At 43.0% G+C, this 26,494-nt stretch overlaps 1 protein-coding gene across 1 annotated transcript in view; it reads left to right on the top strand.

The window, feature by feature from the left end:
- GLIS1 (GLIS family zinc finger 1) overlaps positions 1 to 26,494 on the top strand; it is a 1,492,284-nt gene that overhangs the window by 385,942 nt on the left and 1,079,848 nt on the right. Inside the window, exon 2 of the mRNA XM_086936198.1 lies at positions 26,091 to 26,241. Within this exon, the coding sequence (XP_086792324.1) occupies positions 26,091 to 26,241 (151 nt within the window). The remainder of the gene's footprint in view (positions 1 to 26,090; positions 26,242 to 26,494) is intronic.

Raw genomic sequence — 26,494 nt, 5'->3', positions numbered from 1 at the left:
AAAGGAGAAATCTATATGCCGGAGAAGAAGCTCCACCAGAAGGCACACCAGCATATCATATGGCAGTCAATGTAGGCTTACATTCAATATTGTGGATTTCCGAGTGGCACAGGCTAACTGAAGGGCAAAAAGAACTGGCGTTTCCAAGATTCGGAACGTTTAAATTAGAAGTGTTGAATCAACTGAAGGCGACGATGCTTTCAATGAGACCTCTACCGAGGCCAACACAATTTGAAGCTCTTGGTGTGTGGTTTAGAACAGCACACGAAAGGGGCGTAAAGAGGCGCCAAGAAAGAGTGAGAAGATCGGTAAAGGCGGTGCAGGAAGCTAAATGGGACGATGAAGCTAAGAAATGGAGGGTGCAGAAGATAGAAGCAGATAAACTGTACCCGATGTTGGAAGTTACGGGAGAAAGGAAACCTCTAGAACAGGAAGATGAGGAAAGCGAGTCGGAGGAGGATCTGATAGAGAGGCTATTGACAGACAGACCACCTCCATACAGTGGGGAACTTGCGAGTCCCATATTACCGCAAACGGACGGAACTAGGTGGGGGGAATATAAGTCGATCCCGGTAACAGAGTGGGACGCTACCAAGGCTGAGGAGATACCCCAAATTAGTTCAGAACAGAGAGTGGTGGGAAGATTTGTGGTCCAGAAGGCTCCAGAGACGCAATGCGCTAGGTCGTACCAAATGCCGGACGCTTTGCAGGTCCCGGTCACCATAGGCCCTATTGTGTCAATCTACAACCCGGAAGGGGTCCAGCAGGATGAACAGGCACGATGGGACAGTGAAGGAGCAGAGAATAGGAATGCCACGATGAATCCCCACAGACAAATACGAGCGCCAATAAGTCGGAGTACCCCATTAGATTCTGCAACGGGTCCCAGAGTAGAACAGCGAGGTCGAAGAGGGTCAATGGATTTGAGGGGTCCTAAACCGAAAACCCATAAGGAATTAAGGGAATACCTGAGAGAATGGGACGCTGCCGAAGAAGCGCGGAATAGAAGTTTAGAAACGGGATCCGAGTGGAGAGAGCAGGATAACAAGATTCTCTCTCATTGTGGAGCTGGTGAAAGCAGCCCCGAGTGGGAGAGAGGAAGTCAAGAAAGCAGAAGAGACATTTGTCCTACTGATAACAGCAATAGGCTAATGTGCGAAGATAGAAGTACAGGGTGTGGCGAAGTGCCTCGCGTCACCTTCAGTGAAGGGGAACGTAGGACACAGGAGTACCGGAATACCTTTAGGTGCACACACCATGCCCCGGGTGAGGAAGTGAGACATTGGAGTCACGGAAACATGGAGAGTCGCGAAGCGTCTCGACATGCATCTGGTGATAGCGGTCGGAGTCATGAAAACATAGGGAGTCGCGAAACGTCTCGCCATCCATCCGGTGATCACGGAAGAGATCACGGGAGCACGGAAGACCGGCGAGGGCCTTTCGTATTATTAAGCGACACCAGACAACAAGCAAGTTATAATGGGTTAGAACAGAACGGTGGATCCTATCTCATAGCTGGAGAAACCGAGCCTAGAAGACGGAATGTAGGGTTGGAGGATGGAGCATTATTCCACCACACCCCACGTGAAGACGGAAAGGCTTGGGATCTCGAGGGGTGGGAACGAAGAGAAGGAAGCAGAGCTCCTCATAACTCACCTGTGCTCAGGCGTAGGGCGCATAGTGGAGGTGAGAGAGATATGAGAGAAGAACACAGAACTGAGATGCTGAAAGCGGAAATAAAAGCAAAACGGCTTGACGTAATGGGTTTGAAGGCAGATCTGGATGAATTGATTGATGGTACAGTGTCATTAGAGAGATTAGCCTCATATACACCAGATGAGATACTGTTTCTGTCCAAGGATATTACTCGAAGAGCGAGGTCAGCTCATGAGAACTTATCTAATTTGGCAAACAGGTACATGGTAGACTTGTCACGAACCAAGGCTTTACAGAGCAACCATAGGCTAACATGCACGGATCAGGATTTGGATGACCGTAGAACGATCGCGCTGAAGGTACACATAAGGGAATTGATCATAAGTATCAGGATATGGAGAGATCTGGATAGATGGGAGGAAAGATGGTCCAAGAAGGGCTCCGTTAGACGGAGTGTGCTTGAGAAGTCCCAGGACGCAGACTTGATGCGAATGGAAGCCTTCCCTTTGCGAGAAATCGCGAATGGAAGCTACGTTCATGTGCCCTGGAGTAGGGGGGATTTGGCGGCATTTACCAATTCCTTCCCAAAGCTTAGGGATAATCCTGTTGAGTGGTATAAGCAGGTAGAAAGATTCGTGAAGATCTCGAAGGTATTGTGGATCGATTTGAACACACTGTTCGATATCGTAGTACCCGGAGACTTGTGGACGGCGTGCAAGCTCAGTGTTGAATGGCCTACCTGTGAGCCGCCGAGAGATACTCGGACAAATGGTCCATCACTTAGAGTCATGGAGAAATACGAAAGGGTAATAACATGGCTAAAAGAGAAGGTGCCGGTGCAAGACATAGACTGGGTAAAGATAGACCGAACTACTCAGGAGCCGAAAGAGACAGTTCATGAGTTTTACGAGCGATTGCTGAAAGCATTCAAGCAGTATAGCGGATTAGACGTAATGGATCCCAAGGACATTGGACAGTTTGTCTCAAAGTTTGTCCTCGGATTGAGACCAGAAATATGCCTAATGATCCAGCAGCATCTGATCTGTTGGCAGAACAAACCTTTAGACGAGATTCTGAGATACGCAAGGTATTGTAGTGACGAAATAGACTCTAAGGCAAAGAAGCTTAAAGAAAAGTTAATGCTAGTGCAAATGCAAGCTGCTGGGAAGGATAAACAGCGGCAACAGGGAACAGGGACTCAAGCAAAGAAACAGAATAATCAGAGCAGAGATGAGGAAGAAAGACCAAGACCGAGAATGGATATCGCGACACTGAAAAAGACGACGAGATGCCATCAGTGTAATGAGGTGGGACACTGGCGACGCGAGTGTCCTTACAATGTTGAGTCAGGGGAATTAGAACAGGAGGAGGAAGAGGTTCAGAACAACGTGGTTAAGGGAGCCACAGTCCCGAAGGGCAAGTTTGTCAAAGGGGGGACTCAGACTCCTCGAGCCCCGTTTCCTCAACCACCTCGCATCTCAAACGGAGGGAAAACCTACAGACAGATGCCATTGTTTGTAGGAGGAGAGGAATGCTACTACGTTGATCCTCTTACAGGGCAGCGGGCGAGTAGGGAAGAAGATTGTACTCTAGGAGCCGCCTTGGAAGTAGATCAGAGAGGACCATACGTAGAAGCGGAAATAGCGGGATGTCCTACAACCTTTTTGGTGGATACAGGGGCCACTCGATCCACGTTAAGATCTGCGGTAGTCCCGGGTCTGCCAATATCAGGAGAAACGGTACAGGTGGTAGGAGTCGCGAACAAAAGGATGACAAATCCCTTGACCGAACCAGTGTCAGTAAGAATAGGGAATTACAGTGACGAACATCAGTTCGTGATCTGCGATTCTAGTCCTGTGTGCTTACTAGGGAGAGATTTGCTGTGCAAACTAAATTGCACGATACATTGCACACCAGAAGGAGTAGAAGTGCAGACCAATGATGAGGATGCTGATTTTAAAGTCGTAAACTCAAAAGAGTGTGTGGAACTTTATCCTACCTTGACAGTGGAGGAGCTTCCACAAGACTTGAGAGAGAAAGTCTCAGCTGAGGTCTGGGATTTTACTGGGGAAGAAATAGGATTAATTAAAGGAGTAGAACCGGTAAAAATCCTGGTAAGACCCCATGCTGAGTATCCAAGAACACCACAGTATAAGCTAACGCCAGAGACGATTGCAGGGATCAAGCCTGTGATCGAATCCATGATTAAGCAGGGAATACTGAAGGAGATCGTGGGTAGTCCATGTAACTCCCCGATCATGGGTTTGCAGAAACCTAGTGGAAAATACAGGATAGTGCAGGATCTTCGAAAGATTAATAACATTGTTGTCGCATGTTGTCCAGTGGTACCGAATCCATCAGTGATATTATTTCAGATACCGTTCCAAGCCGAATGGTTTACCGTGATAGATTTGTGCCAGGCTTTCTTTTCGATACCGTTGGATGAAGAGAGCCAATATCTTTTCGCTTTCAAACTGGAAGATCGCGTCTTAACATGGTGTCGTATCCCTCAGGGGTATACAGAAAGCCCGTCGATCTTTAACCAGTTATTGAAACGAAATCTTGAGAGTCTAGTACTGCCCAAGAATTCAGTTCTGGTCCAGTACATAGACGACCTCCTGGTTGCGTCAGAAACTGAGGAAGCTTGCAGAGAAGACACCATCACCTTGTTAAATCACTTGGCCGAGAATGGACACAAGGTGTCTCCAGGTAAATTGCAATATTGTAAGACTGAGGTGCAATACTTGGGCCATAGGATCGAAAAGGGAAAGCGGAAGGTGTCTCCAGACAGAATAGAGGCGATTATGAAAATGAACGCGCCTACAACACAAAGAGAAGTCAGGATGTTTCTAGGCATGGTCGGTTATTGTCGACAGTGGATAGCAAACTTTTCACTGAAGGCTAAACCGTTATTGCAACTGACGCACAAAGGAGTAAGTGATCCGGTACCATGGGACAAAGATTGTTTGATGGCATTTTTGCAGCTGAGGGAGGACTTATGTCGTGCCCCGGCTTTAGGAATGCCTGATTACACAAAACCATTTTTGCTTTACTGCTGCGAGAGAGAGGGATGCGCTTTAGCGGTATTAGCACAGGTCCACGGAGATGCGCGCAGGCCAGTGGCGTATTTTTCGGCTACATTAGATCCAGTAGCCGCAGCGTTGCCCGGATGTCTCAAATCCGTAGCTGCAACGGGTGTCAGCATTGAACGATCTGAAAGCGTAGTTATGGGTCATCAGTTAGAGGTGTATGTACCACATTCTGTAGAACTGTTAATGACCAGGACTAAGACTCAGCATCTGACGAATAGCAGGCTCACACGCTACGAGCAGGTCATACTGGCTGCCGAGAATGTGACCCTAAAGAGATGCTCTGTCTTGAATCCTGCTACTTTGATGCCACTTCCGAACGAAGTGGACGATGAAAATTGTACAGAGCATGACTGCCTCGATGTGACTGAACTATGTACTAAACCGAGACCTGATATCGTAGATGAACCATTGACAGACCCAGACGAAATTTTCTTCGTTGATGGTTCATGCGTAAGAAACGATGTCGGTCAGCTGAGAGCAGCTTATGCAGTATGCACGATTACTAGAGTTATAGAAGCCGCTTGCCTGGAAGGAGTACACTCCGCACAGGTAGCTGAAATTGTGGCTTTGACTCGTGCTTGCCTAGCAGGCGACAGACTTCGAGTCACTATATACACCGATAGCCAGTATGGTTTCGGCGTAGTTCATGATTACGGGCAGTTATGGTCTCAGAGAGGTTACATGACCTCCTCGGGTTCTCCGATTAGGAATGGAGAATTCGTGAAACTTCTGTTAGAGGCTTTGCAAAAACCTATGGCCATAGCCGTGGTCAAATGTGTAGCACATACCAAAAATGTTGATTTTGTATCGCTAGGAAACAGATACGCAGATGAAGTAGCGCGTTATTGCGCAGAGCAGGGATATTCTCACACGGATGTGAAAGTGGGGGGAGTCCAGGAGAGAACTGAACTGACTATGTTATTGGATACTGTAGATACATGGGATGAGTTGAGAGCAGTACAGGAAAATGCACCAGATGAGGAGAAGAGTAGCTGGGAAACAGCAGGTTGCGGGAAAAGTGAGATGAACTTTTGGGTTTCTGCCGACGGAAGGGCAGTTTTACCAAATGAACTCATTAGTCCAATGGCAAGGAAATTGCATGGATCAGCACACATAGGAAGAGATGCTATGGTGAGAGTATTCAGACAAACGTGGTTCAATCCTAAGTTTAGAATAGCGGCAGAAGCAGTGTGTCAGCGATGTACGATCTGTCAGCAACTAAATGTGGGAAAGAGAACACCAGTTACCTTGAGTCATATAGGAAGGTCTGGGGGGCCTTTCAATAGGATGCAGATTGACTTCATAGAAATGCCTCCATGCAACAGACTCAGATACGTTTTAGTGATTGTCTGCATATTTTCTAGATGGGTTGAGGCTTACCCTACACGTAGGTGCGATACACTTACAGTAGCAAAATTATTGCTTAGAGAGTTGATACCGAGGTTTGGGGTGCCATCCTCTTTGGAATCGGACAGAGGAACTCATTTTAATAGCGAAGTGGTGAAGATGCTGTGTTCAGCTTTGAATATTGATCAGAAGTTACACTGCAGCTATCGACCAGAAGCTTCAGGGATCGTAGAGCAAATTAACAGTACTATCAAGTCCAGACTGGCTAAAGTTTGTTCATCGACATCCCTGAGTTGGCCAGACGCACTTCCAGTAGTTCTTATGAGCATACGTAGCACACCTGATAGAAGAACAGGCCTCTCTCCACATGAAGTGCTAATGGGGAGAGCCATGAGATTGCCATCGGTTCCGACTGCAGCGCTAGTGAACATCACAGACGATTTGATCTTGGACTACTGCAAGGGACTATCTGATGCCGTTAATTCTGTGTCCCTCCAGGTCCAGGCTGCAGAGGTTCCATCAGTACAAGACTTGTGCCATGACCTGAGTCCAGGAGACTGGGTCCTGGTGAAGAAGCATGTCAGGAAGAACTGCTTAGACGTGCGTTGGCGAGGACCGTTTCAAGTCATACTTGTAACGAATACCGCAGTGAAGTGTGGAGGTCTGCCGAACTGGATACATGCCTCACACACCCGAAGAGTGCCAACACCTCCAGAAGACACAGCTCCTCTCTCGGATGAGAATCCGGCGGGAAGCGGAGAAGCCATAGAGGGGAAAACCCAAGCTGTGGAGGTGATAGAAGAAGCTGAAACTGTGTTGGAACAGGACGACGAAGGTCAGGACACGAGTGGGACTGAAGTCGCCTCAGGAGAAGAAAGTAATTGGGAGTCAGACACAGATATCGAGCAAACTGAGAGTGACCAAGAGACGGGTCCTGGAACAAGGAGCGGAAAGACGGAAAGCGACGAAGCCATTTGGCCAGAGAGAAGGAAAAGGCCAAGTTCGGAAGGAAAGAACGAAAGAACCCTTGCTCCTATCGCTGAAGAATCGGATCAGGAGGAAGAGACGACAGATTCAGGAACTGAGAGTCCACGAAGATCAAGAAGGGTACGTGTGCCCTGCAGAAGGTACGCCACCCCAGAGTGGACTTATCTAGCAGATGTATTGGGGACAGAAATCTGGGAGAGTGAAGAGCGTGAAAGTAATCGATCTCGATCCATTTGTGGCAGTGGAGATATGGATGTTGGCACCTGGACTCGAGACTGAGGGGTTACTGACTTTCACACTTCCCATACCCCCACGTTTGAGTAAAATTCAAGATCTAGTGCTAAAAAGATTACAGTTTCCAACAGCTGGTCAACAAATGACAGAAGAAGAAGAAAAGGTTATTCGCTTTGAACTATTAATAATTGTTGTGAAAGCTGCAGGTCCGAAAATAATTGTTGATGCATAGAGACTTTTTGTACGTATGTTATAAAGAAGAAGATAACCTAGCACCGAGTGGAAAGAAGAATAAAATTAGGGATTACATTTAGAGGACGGAGAAGGGCTAGGGTTGTCTGCTGCTAAGAGGAGAAAAGACATTGTGGTGAAAAAGATACCTGTTGATAAAAAGCACTTTAAAGACTGAGAAAGTACATAAGCAACTAAAGACTGCAACAGGAAACCTTTTGCTAAAGAAACGAGGTACGCTGTTGGATAACATGGAGAACGGCAACCCAAACAGAAAAGCTAGATGTATAGTAGGTACACTTATAGCAATAGTGATATTCCTTATAATTTTAGTAGTAACGATATCTTACCTGACAGGATATGAGCATGATAAGGAAGTAGTGAATGTAAAAATTGTGACGACTTTGAAACCTGCTCTTGTGGGAAAGAAGGAGGAGGGCAATGTTATACGTGAAAAGGCGTTACTTGCAGATGAAGCTCGTAGATTACATATAGACGAGTCACAGGGAAATTTTAGGTCAAATGCATATGCCAAATTATTGTACGAATATATCGATGCCATGGAGGCCAAAGATTGCTACGTTTGTATGCAATTGCCGGCTTCTGTAGACGAAGGCATTAGATATCACCATCTCCCATTGACTTATGGGATAACATGTAGTTTACTGCTTAGTATATTTTATGGTAGAGAAGGATTTGAGTACTACTTTTCAAATTATGATTCGGTACTGCCTGAAGTTCCGAATTATAAACAAATGAATAAGTGGGACTACTACAAAAAGGAGGATAGACTAGCTAAATTCTTTCTTCCTTGGGACACATTAGATACATCATATGCACGTAGAAATAATCTGACTTGCAAAGTATCAGAAGTGGAGAAAAGATTTATAGCACAAGTAGATGATCGATGCAGACGACAGAAGATTTTAAAAATGTCAGGACAATGGAAAATAGACTGGACAGAAGAAGAGAAGGCACATAAAAAGAAAGGTAGCAATGGTCCAATAGCATTGGATAGAACGCAGAAAGGAAAGTTATGTTTAGCTCGAAGCAAAACGTATTACGAGAGTGAATTTGTAGGTGAGGTTAGTTGCGAGCACTCTTTTAAACTAGAGTATTACACGAAAGATTTTATGAAGGGAATGCAAGCTATTCCGAATGTGTATTTTGTATGTGGGAGAAATGCCTATGTAAAACTGCCTGACAATTGGTATGGTTCGTGTTACTTGGCAATTGTCTTCCCCAAAATATACCATGCAAAGGATTTAGCGATTATAGAAGGAAAGGCTTCGAGGCGGACGAAAAGGGAAGTAGGAGATGCAGAAGTAGTAGGAGATGTATTTGGAGCGATGTTTCCATTGTTAGGTTTGATTCTTAACGATGTTAAGATTAGAAGGTTAGCGACAGTCGTGGATAGATTGTCTGCTAGTACTGCGAGATCATTAATATTAGTAGAAGGTGAGATGCAGTCGATTAGAGCAATGGTTTTACAGAACAGACTTGCTTTAGATGTGATATTAGCAAAGGAAGGCGGAGTTTGTAAAGCTTTGAAAGTTCAGGAATGTTGTACTTATATTCCTGATAATTCAAAACCACTTGAGAAAGTCATACAGAACATTACACAGATTCATCAAGAAATTGAAGATTTATCAAAAGTAAATGTTTGGGAAAAGGTAGGAAATGGAGTGGGAAAGGTTGGAAGTTGGTTTGCTAATCTAGGCAAAAGTATAGTTTGGTATATTTTAAAGCCTGTATTAATAGTATTAATTTGCATAATTACATTATTAGGATTAGTAAAACTGTATAAGTGGTATAGGTCGAACCAGTTACAAAGATCGATGAGAGACCAAGAAAGGAGACTAGCTGTGCTACAAGATCAACAGTATAAAAGTCTGAGAACACTTGAATCGATAAAAAGAGGAACTGATGTAACTAGTTCGGTATAAATGATGTATTCAAATTGCTTTTAGTGATGACTCCTAAAAGTCATCAAAGGGGGGAACTGAGAGAGCGCAATTTGAATGCAAAGTACATCGTAACCATATTTAGACGTATATGTTATAAACGTAGGAATGAAACGTATATCGTAATGTAAAGTTGACAATTATAACATAAAAGCCAACGAATGTGATAACATGTTATAGGAAATGTAAATGTATTCACATGTTAAAATGCATTAGATTTAGAAGGCCTGTATACATGATGGGTAAATGTAGGGATGCTTATGAAACATAGAACGTGCACAGTAGAATTCGTGTACGTGTGTAACTTTAAATGGAGAAGCGGCGAAAAATGTGATGTGGAATGTATTTAAGTATAACTAGGGCTTTTCTAAAAGTACGAATATATAAATGTATGCCAAAGGTTATACTGTATAGAGGGTTTCTGTAGGAATGTTGGGAGAGTTTAGGTCATTTGTGTTTGTAACCTGACTGACCAAGAGTTCGAAGGAGCATAGTCACAAGAATGTAATTTAGAGGGTTTGTAAAAGTCGTAAATAGCTTGATGTGGACGTGAGAGCCGAGAAGTCTAGCACTTGTTAGATTTAAGGTGACAATGCCGGACGGAACTTGTTGCTCGAACGTGAGGAGAGACACTTGTTGAGGTGGACTATGTTTTGACAAGACCATTCACATGATCTAGAAGGTTAAGAAGTGTACAGATAAGTTAAGACCTTGTCTAAGTTTCTATGATATGCGATCTGAAAGAGTCAATAAAAGTCGACGATGAGATGATGAAGATGACATCGAAAGGAGAAGGGTCAACTTAACGAACGACGCAAGGAATGGACCAATGGAAGAAGCAGGAAGTTGACATCATCGGGGGAAGTCCGTGGTGGGCGTCAAGGGGCGTTCCACCCACACGGTGATTGTGTATTTTAGGGACAGCACCCCGGGGAGGAGAGAGCAATCAGGGAAGAGCAATGTAAGGAGGTAGCAATTTTGGGGGATTAGGAATAGCGAGACGAATTGCTCAGAGCGAGGGCGAGGGTGGATGCCTTGAGCAGATGCGCTAAGACATCAGAGCGCAAGGGAGCAGTAGGCCGAGGACCCTTAGAGAGAGCGGATGGGTAGGCAGATAGGGTACTGCTTCTGAAACTTAAGATTTCCTTTAGAGGCTAAAGAGAGTTTGAACTTCTTTGGAAGTCAAACTGATGACACCTTTTTAGGGAAGAAACTGGCGAAGTAGGGTTGACACATAGCATAGAGTAGGGACAGATTAACTTGATGATGTTTTTATCTTATTGCAGATGACGCAGAAGGAACCACTTCACACCGAAGCTTAAGAGGCTGATATTGAAACTGATTTTGTATTTTGTATACTTTGAGATTTTTCCTGAGTGGATTGTATCGCATCCAAATTAATCTTTATATAAACTCTTAAAACTCTATCAGTTGTAAGTGGTTCTTCCGAGTGGCGTCAGTTAATGGGGTTTGTCTAACCAAGGCGGGGGTGGTCCTTTCCTCAATGACAGATACGAGCGGTCCAAAACAGATGAATGGGATTCTTTATTAAATTTATCATACTCATAAATTGATATCAAAATCTCATTCCCCGCACGTCCAAACAGGCCCTGGTTTTTACAATAGATTTCAAATATCCCACAATAAAAAATAAACAATCCTCTTTCAACAACTGCAAATAATAAAAGGCAGGGCGAGCCTTGGAGAAATTCAACTTCTTTAAAATGGGAACCAGAAAATGCCTTCGGGGGTTTTCATAGAACCTACATATAAACATAAAGTGCAGCAAATCCTGTGGAGACTGGCCGTCGCAGCCACACGATGCAAGCACTTGTCCTCCACTGCATCCCTTAGGCCTTGCTAACAGGAGGTGAAATGAAATTAAATGAAATTAAATTAAATTTGTAAAGCGCAAGGCTGCCCGAAAGCGGCCCAGCGCTATAGAACAAGGAGCAAACTGAGGGGGGTGGGGGGTGTGGGGGGGCACCGTTGATTAGGAGTCCTGGGGAAAGAGGAATGTTTTTAGGAGCTTTCGAAACTTCAGGTAGCTGGGTTCGGTTCGAATCCTAACAGGGAGGGCATTCCACAATGTTGCCGCATTCACAGAGAATCGACGACCCCCAGAACGAGCCTTCCTCACTCTGGAAACCTTGGCCAAGTTTCCAAGGTGAGAGCGCAGGGCCCGGGAGGCCTTGTAGGGGCAGACCAGACTCCCAAGAATAGGGGTCCCTTACCCTGTAGAGACTTGTGGGTGATGCATAAAGACTTAAATTTTATCCTCTCACGTATTGGCAGCCAGTGAAGGGATCTGAGTGCGGGTCTGGCTGAGGATCTTACTGAGCTACCAGTAAGCATCCTGGCTGCTGAATTCTGAACACGTTGGAGGGTGTTAATGGTTGCTTCAGGTGCTGACTGGATTATAGTAATGCCCAAAAACAGGGCATTACTATAATCCAGTCTTGACAATATTAACCCCTGGATTAGCAATTTCCTAGAATGAAATGGCAGAAGGAGCAGAATCTCACGGGCAGAGCGAAGAAGGCCATAGCAAATGCCAGCTGTTTTTTTCACTTGGGTCCTGAAGGAAAGGTCCCGCTCAAACCAAACCCCCAAACTTTTAATTTCATCCTTAGGGGCGGGAAGATCCCCCAGACAGGCAGGCCAGATGGAGTTGGGTAAGGATGTTAACTGGTGGCCTAAGAGCATGAGCTCTGTCTTGGCTCCGTTCAGTTTGAGCATTGATGTAGTCATCCAGGAATGTATTTCCGAGAGGCAGGCAAAAAGATTTTCAGAGCACGTCTCCTCTTGGGAGAGCGAGACGACTAGTTGGGTGTCGTCCGCATAGGTAACTACTTTAATCCCAAAGGGAGTGACCACGTCCTCCAGTGGGGCCATATATACATTAAACAGAGTAGGGCTCAATGAAGAGCCCTGAGGGACCCCACACTGGAGGGGGGTTAATTTAGAACGTGCGTTGCCTTCCCAGACCTGAAAGGTTCGATCGCTCAAAAAAGATGTGAGCCATAGTAAAGCCGTGCCCGACACTCCCAGCCTGACAAGGCGCTGAATTAAGATTCCATGGTCTACCGTATCAAAGGCTGCACTTAGATCCAGGAGGATCACAACAGCCGATCCTCCTGAATCCAAGATGCACCTTGCCTCTTCAGCTACCGCTATCAGGGAGGAGTCAGTGCCCTGGCCTGGGCGGAAGCCCGTTTGGGAGTTGCGTAGTAGCTTGTTACTTTCCAAAAAGGAAGAAAGCTGCTGGTTGACTATTTTCTCCGCAATCTTGCTAAGACCAGGTAACAGCGATATTGGACGGAAATTGGCCAGCTCAGATGGATCCAGCTCCGGTTTTTTCAAGAGGGCTTTTACCATGGCCTGCTTCCAGCTGGGAGGAACAATACCCTGGGTAAAAGAGGCATTTAATAAATCCGTTGCTAGGGGGGAAATGGTGTCTGAGATACGCTTAAGGATGTGCATAGGCGCAGGGTCAGAAGGGGATCCACTTTTCATGGAGGTCAGAACTTTACAGAAATCTTCCCTAGATATTCAAGCAAAGGAGTCGAGACAGGGGCCAGATGTAGGGGCATAATAATCATCAGAATCAGGAGCTTGATCACTGTGTGGTAGAGTTTTTAATATATTTTGAATTTTAGTATCAAAGAAAACCGCTAATTGGTTGCATCTCGCTCCTGAAACCTCCTGCACACTCGGGGGGGTTAGGTACCTTGAGGAGCTCTTTCACTATCTGAAAAGTTTCGCTGGTCAAGTTGGAGGATGTTTTAATTTTCTCCTCAAAAAAGGCCGCTTGGGCTCTTTTCAGGGATGATTTATAAATCCTAATAGCCGATCTATAGGCAGCTTTATTATGGGAGGCCCAATCTTTCCTCCACGTGCGTTCTAACTTTTTGCAGGTTTTTCTAAGATCTCTAAGTTCTGTCGTATACCAAGGTGACTTAGAGACACTACTCTTCTTTTTGATATTTTTCCTAGGTAGTACAACATCAAGGGAGCTATTAAGCCAATTTAGAAAGTTTTTGTCTGCCTCTACGGGGTCTGGATCCGACAGGGGAGTTGTTTGTTCCAGTCTAAGGATCCAGCTCTCAAAGGATAGCTTAGACCAAGCTCTCTCTAGAGTGCGTGGTACCGGGATTCGTGGTGAGTCAGTACAAGTTTTCCAAGCAAACGGGACTAGAAAGTGTTCAGACCAGAGGAGAGGGAGTGGGGGGCTTGAGTCTAGATGTGCAATATTAGAAAATATTGGATCCAAAAGATGCCCCTTGGAATGAGTGGCGTCTTTATTTTTAAGATCCAGCTCGAAAGATTTTAGGTCGAGCCTGAGATCCGCTGCCACCTTATTGCACGGGTCATCAAAATGAAAATTTAGGTCTCCTAGTAGGATAAAGTTAGATGTTGTAGCGACTACGGAAAGAGTAGTATCTAAGAGGGATCCCGCAAATTGTCCTGGGCAGCCCGGAGGGCGATAGATAAGAAGGCCCGATAGAGATTTGTTTGGAGTGATTTGCATGATAAAGTGAATGCTTTCCGAGTCAGAGATGCAGCTATCTCCTATCCTGCAGGCAAACCTGTCTCTATACACTATGGCTAGCCCGCCCCCCTTCCCATGCGGCCTATGTTGACATTGAGTAAGGAATCCCTTAGGAAGAACACTAACAATATCAGATTCCGAATTAGGAGACAACCATGTCTCTGTTGAAAACAATATGTCCAGATTGCAGTCCTGGATCATTAAGTTAATCTCTAGAGAGTGTTTTGGTAACGACCTACAATTAAGAAGTGCCATGCTAAGTTGGCTCAAGGCCTGTTCCCCTGTTTTATTCCCCTGGATAAATTTGGGACACCGATTACTTTGCCTAAATGGGCTCTCCGACCTGTTTAACAAACAACAAGACGGGCCTTCCATATGTCTTAATTGAAAAAGCTCTTCACTGGAGTATATCATACGGCGTTTAGGGGAGACGGTCAGAGTGGTGCACAGACAAAATATCGACTCCAAAATATCGAATGGACAAAATATCGAGTTAAAAATATCGATAATAATAAAATATCGATCACAAAAATATCGTTGGTCAAAATATCGATTAAAATAATGATAAAAAAATATCGAGTACAAAAATATCGACAAAATATATATAAATAGTCAAAGTAAAAAATTTCAATAATATGTAGAAAAAAGGTTAAAAAAATAACAAATTTTTATTAATAGTAATATAAATTGTAGTTAATGTTTAGTAGCGGGATGTTGGGTTAATAGGGGATAAGGGTGGGGAGTAATTTAATAATAATTAATTAATAAATATATGTTTGTAATTTTTTTAATTATTAATTAATTGGTAATTAATTAATATTAATTAGTTAATTAATTAATATAATTTTGTACATATTTATAATTAGTAATTAATTGGTAATTAAATAATATTAATTAGTTAATTACATTAATTAGAGTAATTTATTTATAAATAATTTTTAGTTATTGTTAATTAATTATTTGGGAAAAAATAATATTAATTACTAAAAATTAAATTAATTACAGCTAATGTGCTAATATATTTACTTTATTGTTATTGTTAATTAATAATTAATTGGTAATTAAATAATAATTAATTTTGGGTAAAGGAGTATTTTTAGGGTTCAGGGTCAGTTTTCAGTTTTTGGGTAAAGGGGTATTTTTAGGGTTCAGGGTCAGTTTTCAGTTTTTGGGTAAAGGAGTATTTTTAGGGTTCAGGGTCAGTTTTCAGTTTTTGGGTAAAGGGGTATTTTTAGGGTTCAGGGTCAGTTTTCAGTTTTTGGGTAAAGGGGTATTTTTAGGGTTCAGGGTCAGTTTTCAGTTTTTGGGTAAAGGGGTATTTTTAGGGTTCAGGGTCAGTTTTTGGGTAAAGGGGTAGTTTTAGGGTTCAGGGTCAGTTTTCAGTTTTTGAGTAAAGGGGTATTTTTAGGGTTCAGGGTCAGTTTTCAGTTTTTGAGTAAAGGGGTATTTTTAGGGTTCAGGGTCAGTTTTCAGTTTTTGGGTAAAGGGGTATTTTTAGGGTTCAGGGTCAGTTTTCAGTATCTTATTTAATTATAGTATGTTACTATATATATATGTTGTAACAAATAATATTGTAAATTTTTTTTATTACTTTCATTTATTATTTAATTATTATAAGTTAATGTAAGTGTTTTTAAGTATATTTTAGTAATTAAATTTTAATATTAATTTAATTTAACACTGTTTTTAATAAAGTCGATATTTTTTACAACTATATTATTGTAAACGATATTTTGTACTCAATATTTTTGTACTTACCTGTTTGTAGATACAAACTCGATATTTTGACTGTCGATATTTTGTCCACGATATTTTTGCAAGTCGATATTTTGTCCCTCGATATTATTTCAGTGATCCGGTCAGAGTTTCTGGCCCTATGCCCGGACTGGCTCGGACGGGCACAGACGGGCGCCATCGTCGCGCCCGCTGCGCCCGCCCGCTGCGCGGATGGGAAGTGACGTTGATTTTGTAGTGCCTGGGCCCCAATCGTCAGGTGATCGAGAATAAATTTCTGAAGCAGTTGTTTTGTGTTCCGTGCAGTTTATCCAATCTAGCGGCCCATGAGGAGCTGGGAGTCCCCTTTCTAAGCGACACTCTGGCTCTACGCCCTCTCGTGTTTTGGATGGAGGGTGGAGTTGCTCTTGGAACCCACCCACCTCGGTGGGCTTCCAGATAAGCATTAGAATGCATTTCCTTTGTTAAAACAGATTTATAGAAAAAGCCCAAGGGGAGTGACCTAATAACAGATCCTGGTTTAGGGTGCCAACTATCCCTAGACAATATCCTACCCACAATGTGAGGGTTATCAAAATTAACAATTACACAGTCACCCGTGCCCCATTTGCGGGAGTTCCCAATCCAGCTAATCCTATAGGCCATAACGATGTTTTTAGCCATGCAAGCACCCAGGGTAGTGTTATGAGTCAGCTAGTGAGTTATATTATTTTTCAGCTGCCCAAAATCCTCAATTGCCCCTCAGGGGAGAGATGGAACACTTCCAAGGAGTACTACATAAGGAGTGGATTCAGGAGGTAGGTCTATTACTGGGAGACTCGTTTGCACCTCACCTTTCTCCATCCTTCCATCCCTGGTCCATGCCTGACATCTGAGCCATTCATGGGTATGAGGGTGTTACTTCTTGGGCCTACTTGTTGAGTTTTATACCCAATTCCTGGGTCAGCGGGCTGCAAAGATGGTGAGGTTAAGGGATGATTTAAAGGATACCGCTGGTTAGTCTGTAACTCAGGAACCCGTGCAGACATCTGCTCAGGGACTATACTGGGGGCTCCTGATGAATGCGCTGCCAACCGAGGGTTACGTGACACTAAGCTATTCTCAATTGTAGTCAATCTCTCAAGGATAGGGCTCAGTTTATGATCTAAGAGCTTGGACAATACTAGCTGGAATTATGTTAATGCCCCAGAGAAAATCTAATATGGGGGGAATAGGTAATGGGGCTGATTCCAGTGGAATAGTATTGGAAGCCAGATTAGATTTTGCTTTCTTCGCTTTGTCCCCAATAGCGTGGGATTTCCTTTTAGTGCCTATACCATGTTGCGGATTCCCATTCGCAACCGGAACTACCCCTACACTTAAGAGAGATGGGGAGGTATTGGCACAATATTACTCAAACAGCTACCCATTTCCCGGCTCTCCATCAAATCATCACCCTTGTCACGAATTACAATAACAGGCGAGAGTGGCAAAGACCTTGTATTACTATTGAAGACTGTGGATAAAGATCTAGGAGACCCCAAACCACCCTTGAAGATCAAACAGGGCTCAGAACAGTTGATTAGACTAGTAAGATCATTAGTACTGCCCTCCCGAGTCACTTGCAACTCATGAGCGTCCGTGGAGGGCAAGTTAGAGGATACACTAGGAGATCTCGAGAGGTGCCTATTCACCTCCTCGATCTCTTTGTCCAGCACAGAGGCAGCCCTAAGCAAGAAGGAATCCATGGTGGAAAGTAAAGAGACCGATGAGGCAACTCTCAGCTTCTTCTTTCTCAAGACAGGCATGGAGGCAGACAAAGTTGCCTTACGCCCAACCATGGCTGTAGGTCACGAAGAGACAGCGAGAGGCTACAGTCAATGACAAACAAATTATATATATATATATATATCAGTTCAGAAAACCATGGGACACCTCACTAACAAGTCCCCCGTTCCTGTAAGTCGGGGAATGCACTAAAGTAAAACCTCACAGTTACCCCAACTCCTTACCAGACCAACAGACTCAGCACAGTTCAGCTCGATAAGTAAACAGGTGCACCCAACAGCTAGCGTGGTGCACCCAACCACGGATCTTAAGTCACCGAGGGCCAAGCCCAGCCTCATCCAGACACGGACGGGCACGGGCGGGCCGCCCTTGGTCCGGGCAGAACAGAGGTGATTCTCTGGCAGCTTTATGCACTGCAGTGATGGGAGAGTGGTGTCAGCTGTGCTGAGATGCTGGAACGATGCAGGGGAGCCTGGGAGAGTGAGTTCCAATGCTTAGCTGCAACACTGATCTGGTAAGCGCGTCCTCACTGAAAAAACACAAGGTGCGCACACTATCCCACAGCAACAGTGGTGTGAGGCAGCGCCAAGTAATCAGGGGAGGCAATAACCAAGCTCAAGTACAGCAACGCAGGGATCTTCAGCACAGGATTTTAGGGAAGGAGCACCTTGGAAGCCGTTGGGGAGGAGCGCAAATCCCGGAATATAGTAGGGTGCAGAGTGCAGGCGTCAGTCTCCTCAAAATCAGGGGGGACAAGGGCCCGCTACAGCCTCCCCTCGAGACACACTACCCAGTACTCACTGTAGTCGTGTCAGGCTTCACCCACCTCTGCGCTCCAGCATCCGCCTCTCACCGCCAGAGGGGCGGGTTGCAGCTGCAGTTACCGCTGTGAATCCAAGCTCAGCAGCGCAGGTCGCACATCGTCTCCAGTCCAGTCCGGAGGCAGCAGGAAAGTCCCAGCACAGTCCGCTCTGGGTCAGAGCGCGAGGCTAATAGAAGCAGGGCAGGTAGGCGAACCCTCCATGCCGTGTGTTCAAGTCTGCTATAGGCTTGGCGGCATCGGTGGACACCCACACATCCTCTCCGCACCGGGACAACCCGATCCCAGCCCCGATGGTCCGGACCTCCGGGGTGGGAGGGGCAGGACAGGCAAATCCCCAATGCTGGGAGCAGTACGCTGGACAGTGCGGGCACGCCTGCAAGCCTGGACGCACCCGGGGTCTCAATCCTCACCTCCGAGTCTCACCGCAGTTAGATTTAATATCAAGAAAGTTATCAGGAAAGTTACAATACATCGTTTCCAAGAAACACGTTCTAAGTGAAACTTTCCAATCAGATTTCCACATTGTGAGCTCTCACCTCTTTGGTATGCTACCAGATGCAGGTAGTGAGCAGCAGAATGTTAATGCCAATTAACTGATAACAGAGGTAAAGTGGAATAGATAAGTAGTTGAGCTGGGAGCCTAGAAATGTAGATACTAATCCCAGCATCAACAACCAAACAAACTATTATGTACTGATCAAAGTGTTAGGTAAATATGTAAATAGTGGTTCACTATGTTGACTAATACGGCCCCAATGATATGTTTCTAGTCCCATCAAATCCTGGTTTCTGTAACGCAGTAAGGCGCTATGAAATAAACACTAAATTGCCAAGAAGCCTTGTGTATACCTGTGATATTGATAAGATAAAAGGACAGCCAAGTGGCATGGTGTAACCTTCACTGATTTGGTTAAAGGAAGTAATGTAGGGCAAATGTCTTTGAAGCTATCATCCTCTGCATATTCACACATTAAAAACACAGCACCTAAATAGCCTCAAAACACAACCCAAAAAATACCCATGCTCTGGTCTTTTATGTTCTGCCACGACAAAATTACAAACCCTGCATTTGGCTTTTTTGTCATTAATAAGTTTCAAGGACTTCGATTCTTGGAGACAAAACTATGAAACACTTTCAGAATTCTACTACATTTCCACTTTAGTACCAAATGTACCTTTTCTGTTTGAAAATCTAACTCCTCTCGGCATAAACTCAATGGACTCTTCTGAATACCATCCACGCTGCTGGCCTTTAAATCTTAGTTGTAATAGCTCAGCACCAAGAGATAGATCTATTCTTCATTTTATACCATGTAAGACTTTCACCCCAGTCGCTCCCTTAATTCTCATCCAGACTCCACATACAATAGAGTTATACAACAATATCTACCTGCCAAAGAATTGTATTCATGAAATTGACTAGCAAATTATTGCCAAGATTAGTAAATGTGGATTTAAGATTAGAAAAATCTAGATTCTTTACATTCACTTTATTTGGTGACATGTTCTCAGTTGCTATACTGAATATATTTTTGTAAGTCGATATTGAAAACGCAACATTGTTTCTGTTGGTGTGGAAATACTTTTTATTTAAATCAGTTTAATCTGTGATTTACAAAGGTGGTCTTCAACTCCGCGCCTTGTTCTTCTTAAGGCTGAATGGATCTTTGCCACTGTTTTGGAATGGAGCATAAATCAACAACATCTCAATAAACACTATTATTTATGTTCAGTCAACAATGAGAGTTTACATTTAGTTTGAAAATCTTTATTTGTCATTAAGAGTTTGGTATTTTGTTTTTGGTCTAGTTATTCAGATTAGAGATTAGATAAATCAATTGACAGACGTTTGAACAAAATCATGGTTAGAACATTACAGTGTGTTCCATAAAAGAAATATTATCTAACTCTCTATTGTACTCCAGCAGATTCTAACCTATCAGAATCCCTAAAGAGTCCTTTCAGAAAACAGAGAGATTTAAAGGAGCATTGAAATAGAATCAGATTGCAGTTGAAATTCTCTTGATGAGTAGTTCTGGAAACAAATCAGAGTCTCCTCTTCCAATTAGTATCAGCCAGCTGTCTCAGTAACAACTGTTCAGTTTTGTTAGGAAAGTAGTCACAGCAGTTGCTATAAACTTTAAAGAAATTAGACACATACAAAATAGTAGATGACAGAAATCACCGTCATCAGTAGCTCACAGCAAATGGGCAGAAGGTAAATAAAAAGGATGGTATCAGCACAAATAGCCTGGACCAGCCTGGACAGCATAAAGCTCTTGGAGTGTGTTCTAATATAAAAGTTCCAATGCCTAACTAGGAACACGTGTATTGTAAACACAAAAACACATGTATCAATCCACGCTGATATTAGGTCATCTCACGCAATTGAAAAAGGGTTGTTCGATGGTCTCCTACTTCTTTCTTCATTCAGAAAGTAAATGTATGTTGTCAGTAGGGTGCTATCTACAAATTGTCAACTTAAGTGCTAACATTCATGTGCATTAGTTTCACTCTGAACTCCTACAATAACCCTGCAGTCTAAACTATTAGCTATTCAGAATTTTAGTGTGTGACAATAAACTATTTTAAAGCAGAAACATTTTAGTTGTAACTTTACTGAAATATGTCATGAGATTCACATTTTCATGTAGGCGCCATTGTTATTATGTGGCAGCTAAAATCTAACCAAATACGATGAGAGCAAGTAGCTTAGGAAGTAAAGAATTACGTTTTTAAAGTCAGCACATTCTACAAAAATGACATGTCTGATGAAGTCAAAATGTGAATTATTTATTTAATGCAGCACAATTCAGCATCTGTTGAAAGCATCTATTTATTTAAGAAGGAAAAGTTAAATGAAAGGAAAAGAAAGGGTAGAGGAAATAAATGAGGAGCAGTCTGACCTGACAATGTAATTACGATAGAAATTAGTGCTTACTACCAACAAAATCAGGCTACACGTTAATTTGATCATTTAAGAAAAGGTACGTTTTCCTACATTTTATTCCTTAAGCATTCTCATGTTAATATTTTGCATAATTTAAGACACTTAATTTAAGCTAAATGTTCCATTACAATCAACTCCATACAACACTTCTTTGTTCAGCACCTATTATTCAAGAAGCACTTTTTACAAGAGAAATGCTCTCTGTAAAGGTCTGTTTTTTCCCCTGAGGATGTCACCACCCTGGACTAAGTGCATAAAGAGAAACAATATCACTCACGTCTTAAACGTGGAATATACAAATAAAAATCACTATTATTATTCAAACAATATTGATCATCATATTAATAGCAACATCTTAGAGAAACACATACTTTATTTGCTAATGGCAGACTTACGCTGACATGATGCAGGTTCCTCCAATTGAAGACACATGAATATGCTGATTGTATTTTTTGGAAACCATAAGTAGACCAGAGTAAAACTAAAGCTTTGGGATGTTTTCTTTAGTTTTTGTCTTCTGTGTCAGCATAGTAGGGGTCCATGAAAAATAGGGCTTTGGAAGTGTTCTTTACTTCTTTCAGGCGCAACAGGTGTCAGGAGGACGTGGATTGAAGACAATGGTAACATCCTGGGGGTGATACATGCTGGTATTTGAGGTTTTTGTGAAATAGTTTACTTACAAAAATCTAATTACTATTATGGTGTTAGTTTTAGATCTGGGGGTTCCTAAGAGAATTTTTGTTGAGCAACAAATAAGAAGCATGTGGCAGTAAAAATTAGTAAAATGTGGGTGTCTGTGATTGACGATTTAGGGATAATTGATGAGCATAAAGGTAGCATAAAGGTACCAAAGTAACAACAGTTTGCAAATATATTTTCATTTCCAGGGAAAATTAGGGATATCTTAAAATTCCCAATTGACATGCAATGAACACGTTGAGGGGTAATGCTGAAAAATGCATCCCGAAGGAGTTATTAGTCTGCCTTCATAAAGGGAGGACGAATAATATGTTTTTGTGATGTACCAAGGTCAACACTTTCTTTCTCTCTGTATAAAATGCTTGAAACTTACCTGTACAGGAAGAGTGCGCGACTTCCTTGAGGCCCAAGAGCACTCGTTAAGCAATAAAAGTATAAAAAGAGGTTGTTGAAATCTGCCCAATATGCCCCTGAAATGAGCTACAGTGGAAGAGAACTGGTGAATCATCTTGCTCCATCAATTCTTGCCAAAGAGTTAAGGGTTTCCTTCACAGTATTAGGTGTAAGATGGATGCAATATAATGAGAGTATCTATCACTGCTGCTCTGTAGCATTTAGAGCTTCAGTTCTGCAGGAGTTTAACTAGCTATCAAGACATTTGGCAGGAGCCGGTACCAGACATGACAGTTTATCAGAAAATCTGGCATTTGTTCAGTGTAAATTGAGAGAAAACGTATTATGTTTTTTCAGTGACTACCCACCTCAAGCAATAATTACAACCCTGAGAGCCATTAAATTAACCTGGGGTCAACCCCCTTCATAGCAATGGCACAAAGCAGACAGGCCTAACTTAGGGCAATGTGTAAAGTATTTATGCACTACCAAAACAGTAATAAAGTTGAAATGCAAAACAATAAAAATCCCAAGCTAAATTAGAAAATGTAGTTAACAAAATTGCACCAAAATGATAAAAATGCAATAGGGGGGTTAAATGGTAAGTAGGAATAGCACCAAGAAGCACAAGGTTCCAATGGTAGTCAATGCTCAAGGTGCCCAGGACCTAGGCACAATTTGAGACTGAGACACCAACCAGGTTCGTCCTAGTCAAAGATGTTACCTTCTGACTCAGTCCTTATTGTCCCAGTCCACTACAGGAGTACAATTCTAAAGACTTCCAGGTCCTCAGGGTAGGCACTAGAGGCTAAGATGGTGTTAGGCAAAGGCCAAGAGCAGGACCTAGTCTCCATCCAGTCAGCTGGTCAGTTGCAGAAAAAGGTTTTGTAGCTTGTTGTATCCTTGTAGCTTAAACAAGAGGTTAGCCTTATGACCATTGGAGTCCACTTCTTTGTCTTGTGTACAAAAGGTAGCAGGTCCATTCCCTCAGGGCATCTCTCAGGTCCAATACAGCAGATTCAATCCCCTTCTGTTCTTCCTAATGTCCAGTAGTATGCTGAAGTTAGTGCTTGGAGGTGCCGAATTTATGCCTGGAATGGATGGGAATGACTCCTCGACTCGCCCTAACAATGGGGTAAACATTCCCGGAGTCAACCTTCTCCATTTTGGCCTTTTTCAAGATGGCGCGTCTTCAGACGCCGTAAACCTAGCCTCTGTATGCTGTGCGTGTGTGTGTGGGGGTAGTTTTCTATGTTCATCCTAGCGTCCTTCCCAATCTAATACTAAAATCCAGTATATTGCAGATACTATACCCACAACAAACCAAGAGACAGAAGGCTGGTAGGACAAAGCAGGGTCCTTCAGCAACCAGACAGTGGATACACAAGAAAGATTTGGAATCCTGTTCTATCCCTTACAAGCATACTTGTCAAGCAGGTTTTGACACTAATATCAAAGGGTGGCCCACAGCCACAACACTGCATATTTTATATAAGGTTCAAAGGAGTCATCTGTGCCCATTCAGGTCAGCCTACTGTTTGCTTCTGGGGAGGGAGCATTTTTCACCTTTTTCACATCTATTCAAATACTCAACCTGGCTGTGAAAAGCAGGGCGTAGCTTTAGGTTGTGTTTGGGATGTTACACCCTATTAAAAAATGTATTCTGTAGTAAGTAGGTGGGTACAAGTAGTTTCAGTCGCATATGATGAGATGTCTGTTGGATTTCATGTAGGATTTTCACACAGACAAAAATACAAACCCACACTCTCTGGTCTCTATGTTTTGAAGGTCTCAAAACAAAACATTTTTGTTAGTTGGAAATATATTGTTTTAAGTACTCCTAATAAACTGCCCCTCAAGCTTCTCGTGCCCTGCTTCTAATAGAATAGAATGTATTTTCACAAGATACAATAGCGGGATTGTTGAAAATCCGAAGTTCATACTCCCCCAATCCTATTGACCAAGTTTATAACATCGCTCATCCTTAAAACACCTCAGGTCCTCCCTGCAGGGGAGTTGTAGCCCACACCATGGACCTTGCAGTCCAGGTGGGTGTGAGGAGGGAACCCAATGGGTGAGTGAGGGTAGTTGTGCTAAAAAGAGTTCTCCCCTGTCAGCTCTCACACATACACATTAACATATAAAACATCCATATGGATGTATGGTTATCAGCTCTTGCCTTTTGTTTTTTGTTTTTTCCTTTCTTATTGAACATGCGTATATTATGTGAGTTTTTCATATTCTTATTTTATTGCCATTGTGGGTGTTTTGGCAACAATATACAAAGTAATGTAAGCGTACGTAAACGAGTAATACGAGTAATAATGGAGTGGATTACTATTTTATATATTCTTAAAGGTTTTGTCTATCAACCACAGGACTGTCTCTTCTTTGCAAGTGAGAAGTTTGTACTTGAATTGAGACTGGAACTGTACGCAGTGGCTCACAGATCTAATTTACACAATTCTAGACAAGTTTGTAAATAAAAAAGCTAAACAAATGACATCCTCATTATCCTGCTGACGCTTACCCGCTTAACCGCGGCGGCAATTCTGCCACAATACGGCGGTTTAGTGCAGTGGGTGGGGCTGCGTCGGTCAACGGACATGCGCAACACTACGGAGGTAGTGCTCGCGACAGCCATTGGCTGACAGAAACATGGAAGGGGTTACATACACTGTTACACATACGCAGGGTGACCAACTGGCATGGGTGCATATGTCATCACGTAGGTGCGCACCAGCAGAGTGAAGTGATCTCAAGTAGCAGTCGCTTTTCTGTGCCTTCTTTTTTTTTTGTAACCAATAGTACACACCACCAGGCAAAAGCATTTTGCTTTTTGCAAAATCGAGACCTATTGCCTTGCCTTGCCAGTGCGTGTTTAATGTTGATGTTCACATGATTTAGTTTGCATCATTGATTATTAAGAAACTTACCTATGGCCAAGGGGTGTTTGCCTTCAAGAACCATTTTAACATTTTTAGTTTGTCTTTGGGAAATCTGTTTTTGAAATGTTATTTTTAATTTGCAAATGCATTGTCAAGGTCTTTGAAAACTAGTAATTACAATTACCTGCAGAATGACTCACTTAGACGATCGCTGTTGAGATACACAAAATGGTCTGGAGGTCATGATGTAAAAGCCTTGCATGAGTGGCTCAGCCTTTCACCCTCTTGAGGTCGATGAACTGAGTCTTATTATTGGGAAATAGTTTAAAATATTATTTACAGTACAAAAAAGTACCACTGCTATTAACAGCGCTTAGACACTGCATAAATGCCTAATGAAGCGCTATGTAAAACACATTATAATGTTATTAAAAGTGCCAAATATAGGTACATTTGTAAAGAAATCAACAGATTGATCAAGCTTTGCTATGTTTGCTAATCGCAGTTCAGTAGTCACATGTCCAGCTCAAGTTATCGGCACGCAGTCCCTCGAAAGGCACCTATTAAAGGCCTTTTACGTTTCTGAAAGCGATATATAGACACATGTTTATACTACGAAACAATATCATTAACCATTTGAAAAAGCAGACATGTTTCTCTTTTCTATTCTGTGGCCCTAGGTGTGCGGCAAATATTTGATTGCATGAGTTTTTAGATCCTTCAGCTCTGACGGCATTCCGGGCCTTGTGCTGGCCCTCTGCTCTTTCTTTCAGTGAGTGAAGGATACGACCTCTGTCACCTGATCCCTGACAAGAAGTCGATGGTGGGGATGGACATGATAGATATGCCGGTGCCTGTCTGCAGGCAGAGCCTCGTCATGCACGCGGGCTGCCCCCCCAGGGACCACCCATCATCCTGTGAGAGGTCAGTGCAGGGTGGCTGGTGGCTTTGTTTGCATTTGCTTTTTCTCATGGTTATGAACCTTTTTTTGTTTGGGCAGCATCACGTGCGTGTCGAGTGGTCTGCTAAGAAGTGCAGTTACCAAAGTTCAAGGTACGCTTTGTGTTTGAAAGTCATTTGATGCATATTTTTGTATGCGTGCCCAATAATTCAAAATGTAATAACAAAGGAGCCTGGTGCTTGTCCAATGTGAACCCCTCGAGAGGCACTGATGCAC

The sequence above is a fragment of the Lissotriton vulgaris genome, chromosome 1_1 (assembly GCF_964263255.1).
Source record: "Lissotriton vulgaris chromosome 1_1, aLisVul1.2, whole genome shotgun sequence".
In the NCBI taxonomy this organism is placed as follows: Eukaryota; Metazoa; Chordata; class Amphibia; order Caudata; family Salamandridae; genus Lissotriton; species Lissotriton vulgaris.
Note: the sequence above shows the minus strand (reverse complement) of the source record. Positions and strands in the feature narration are given on the sequence as shown.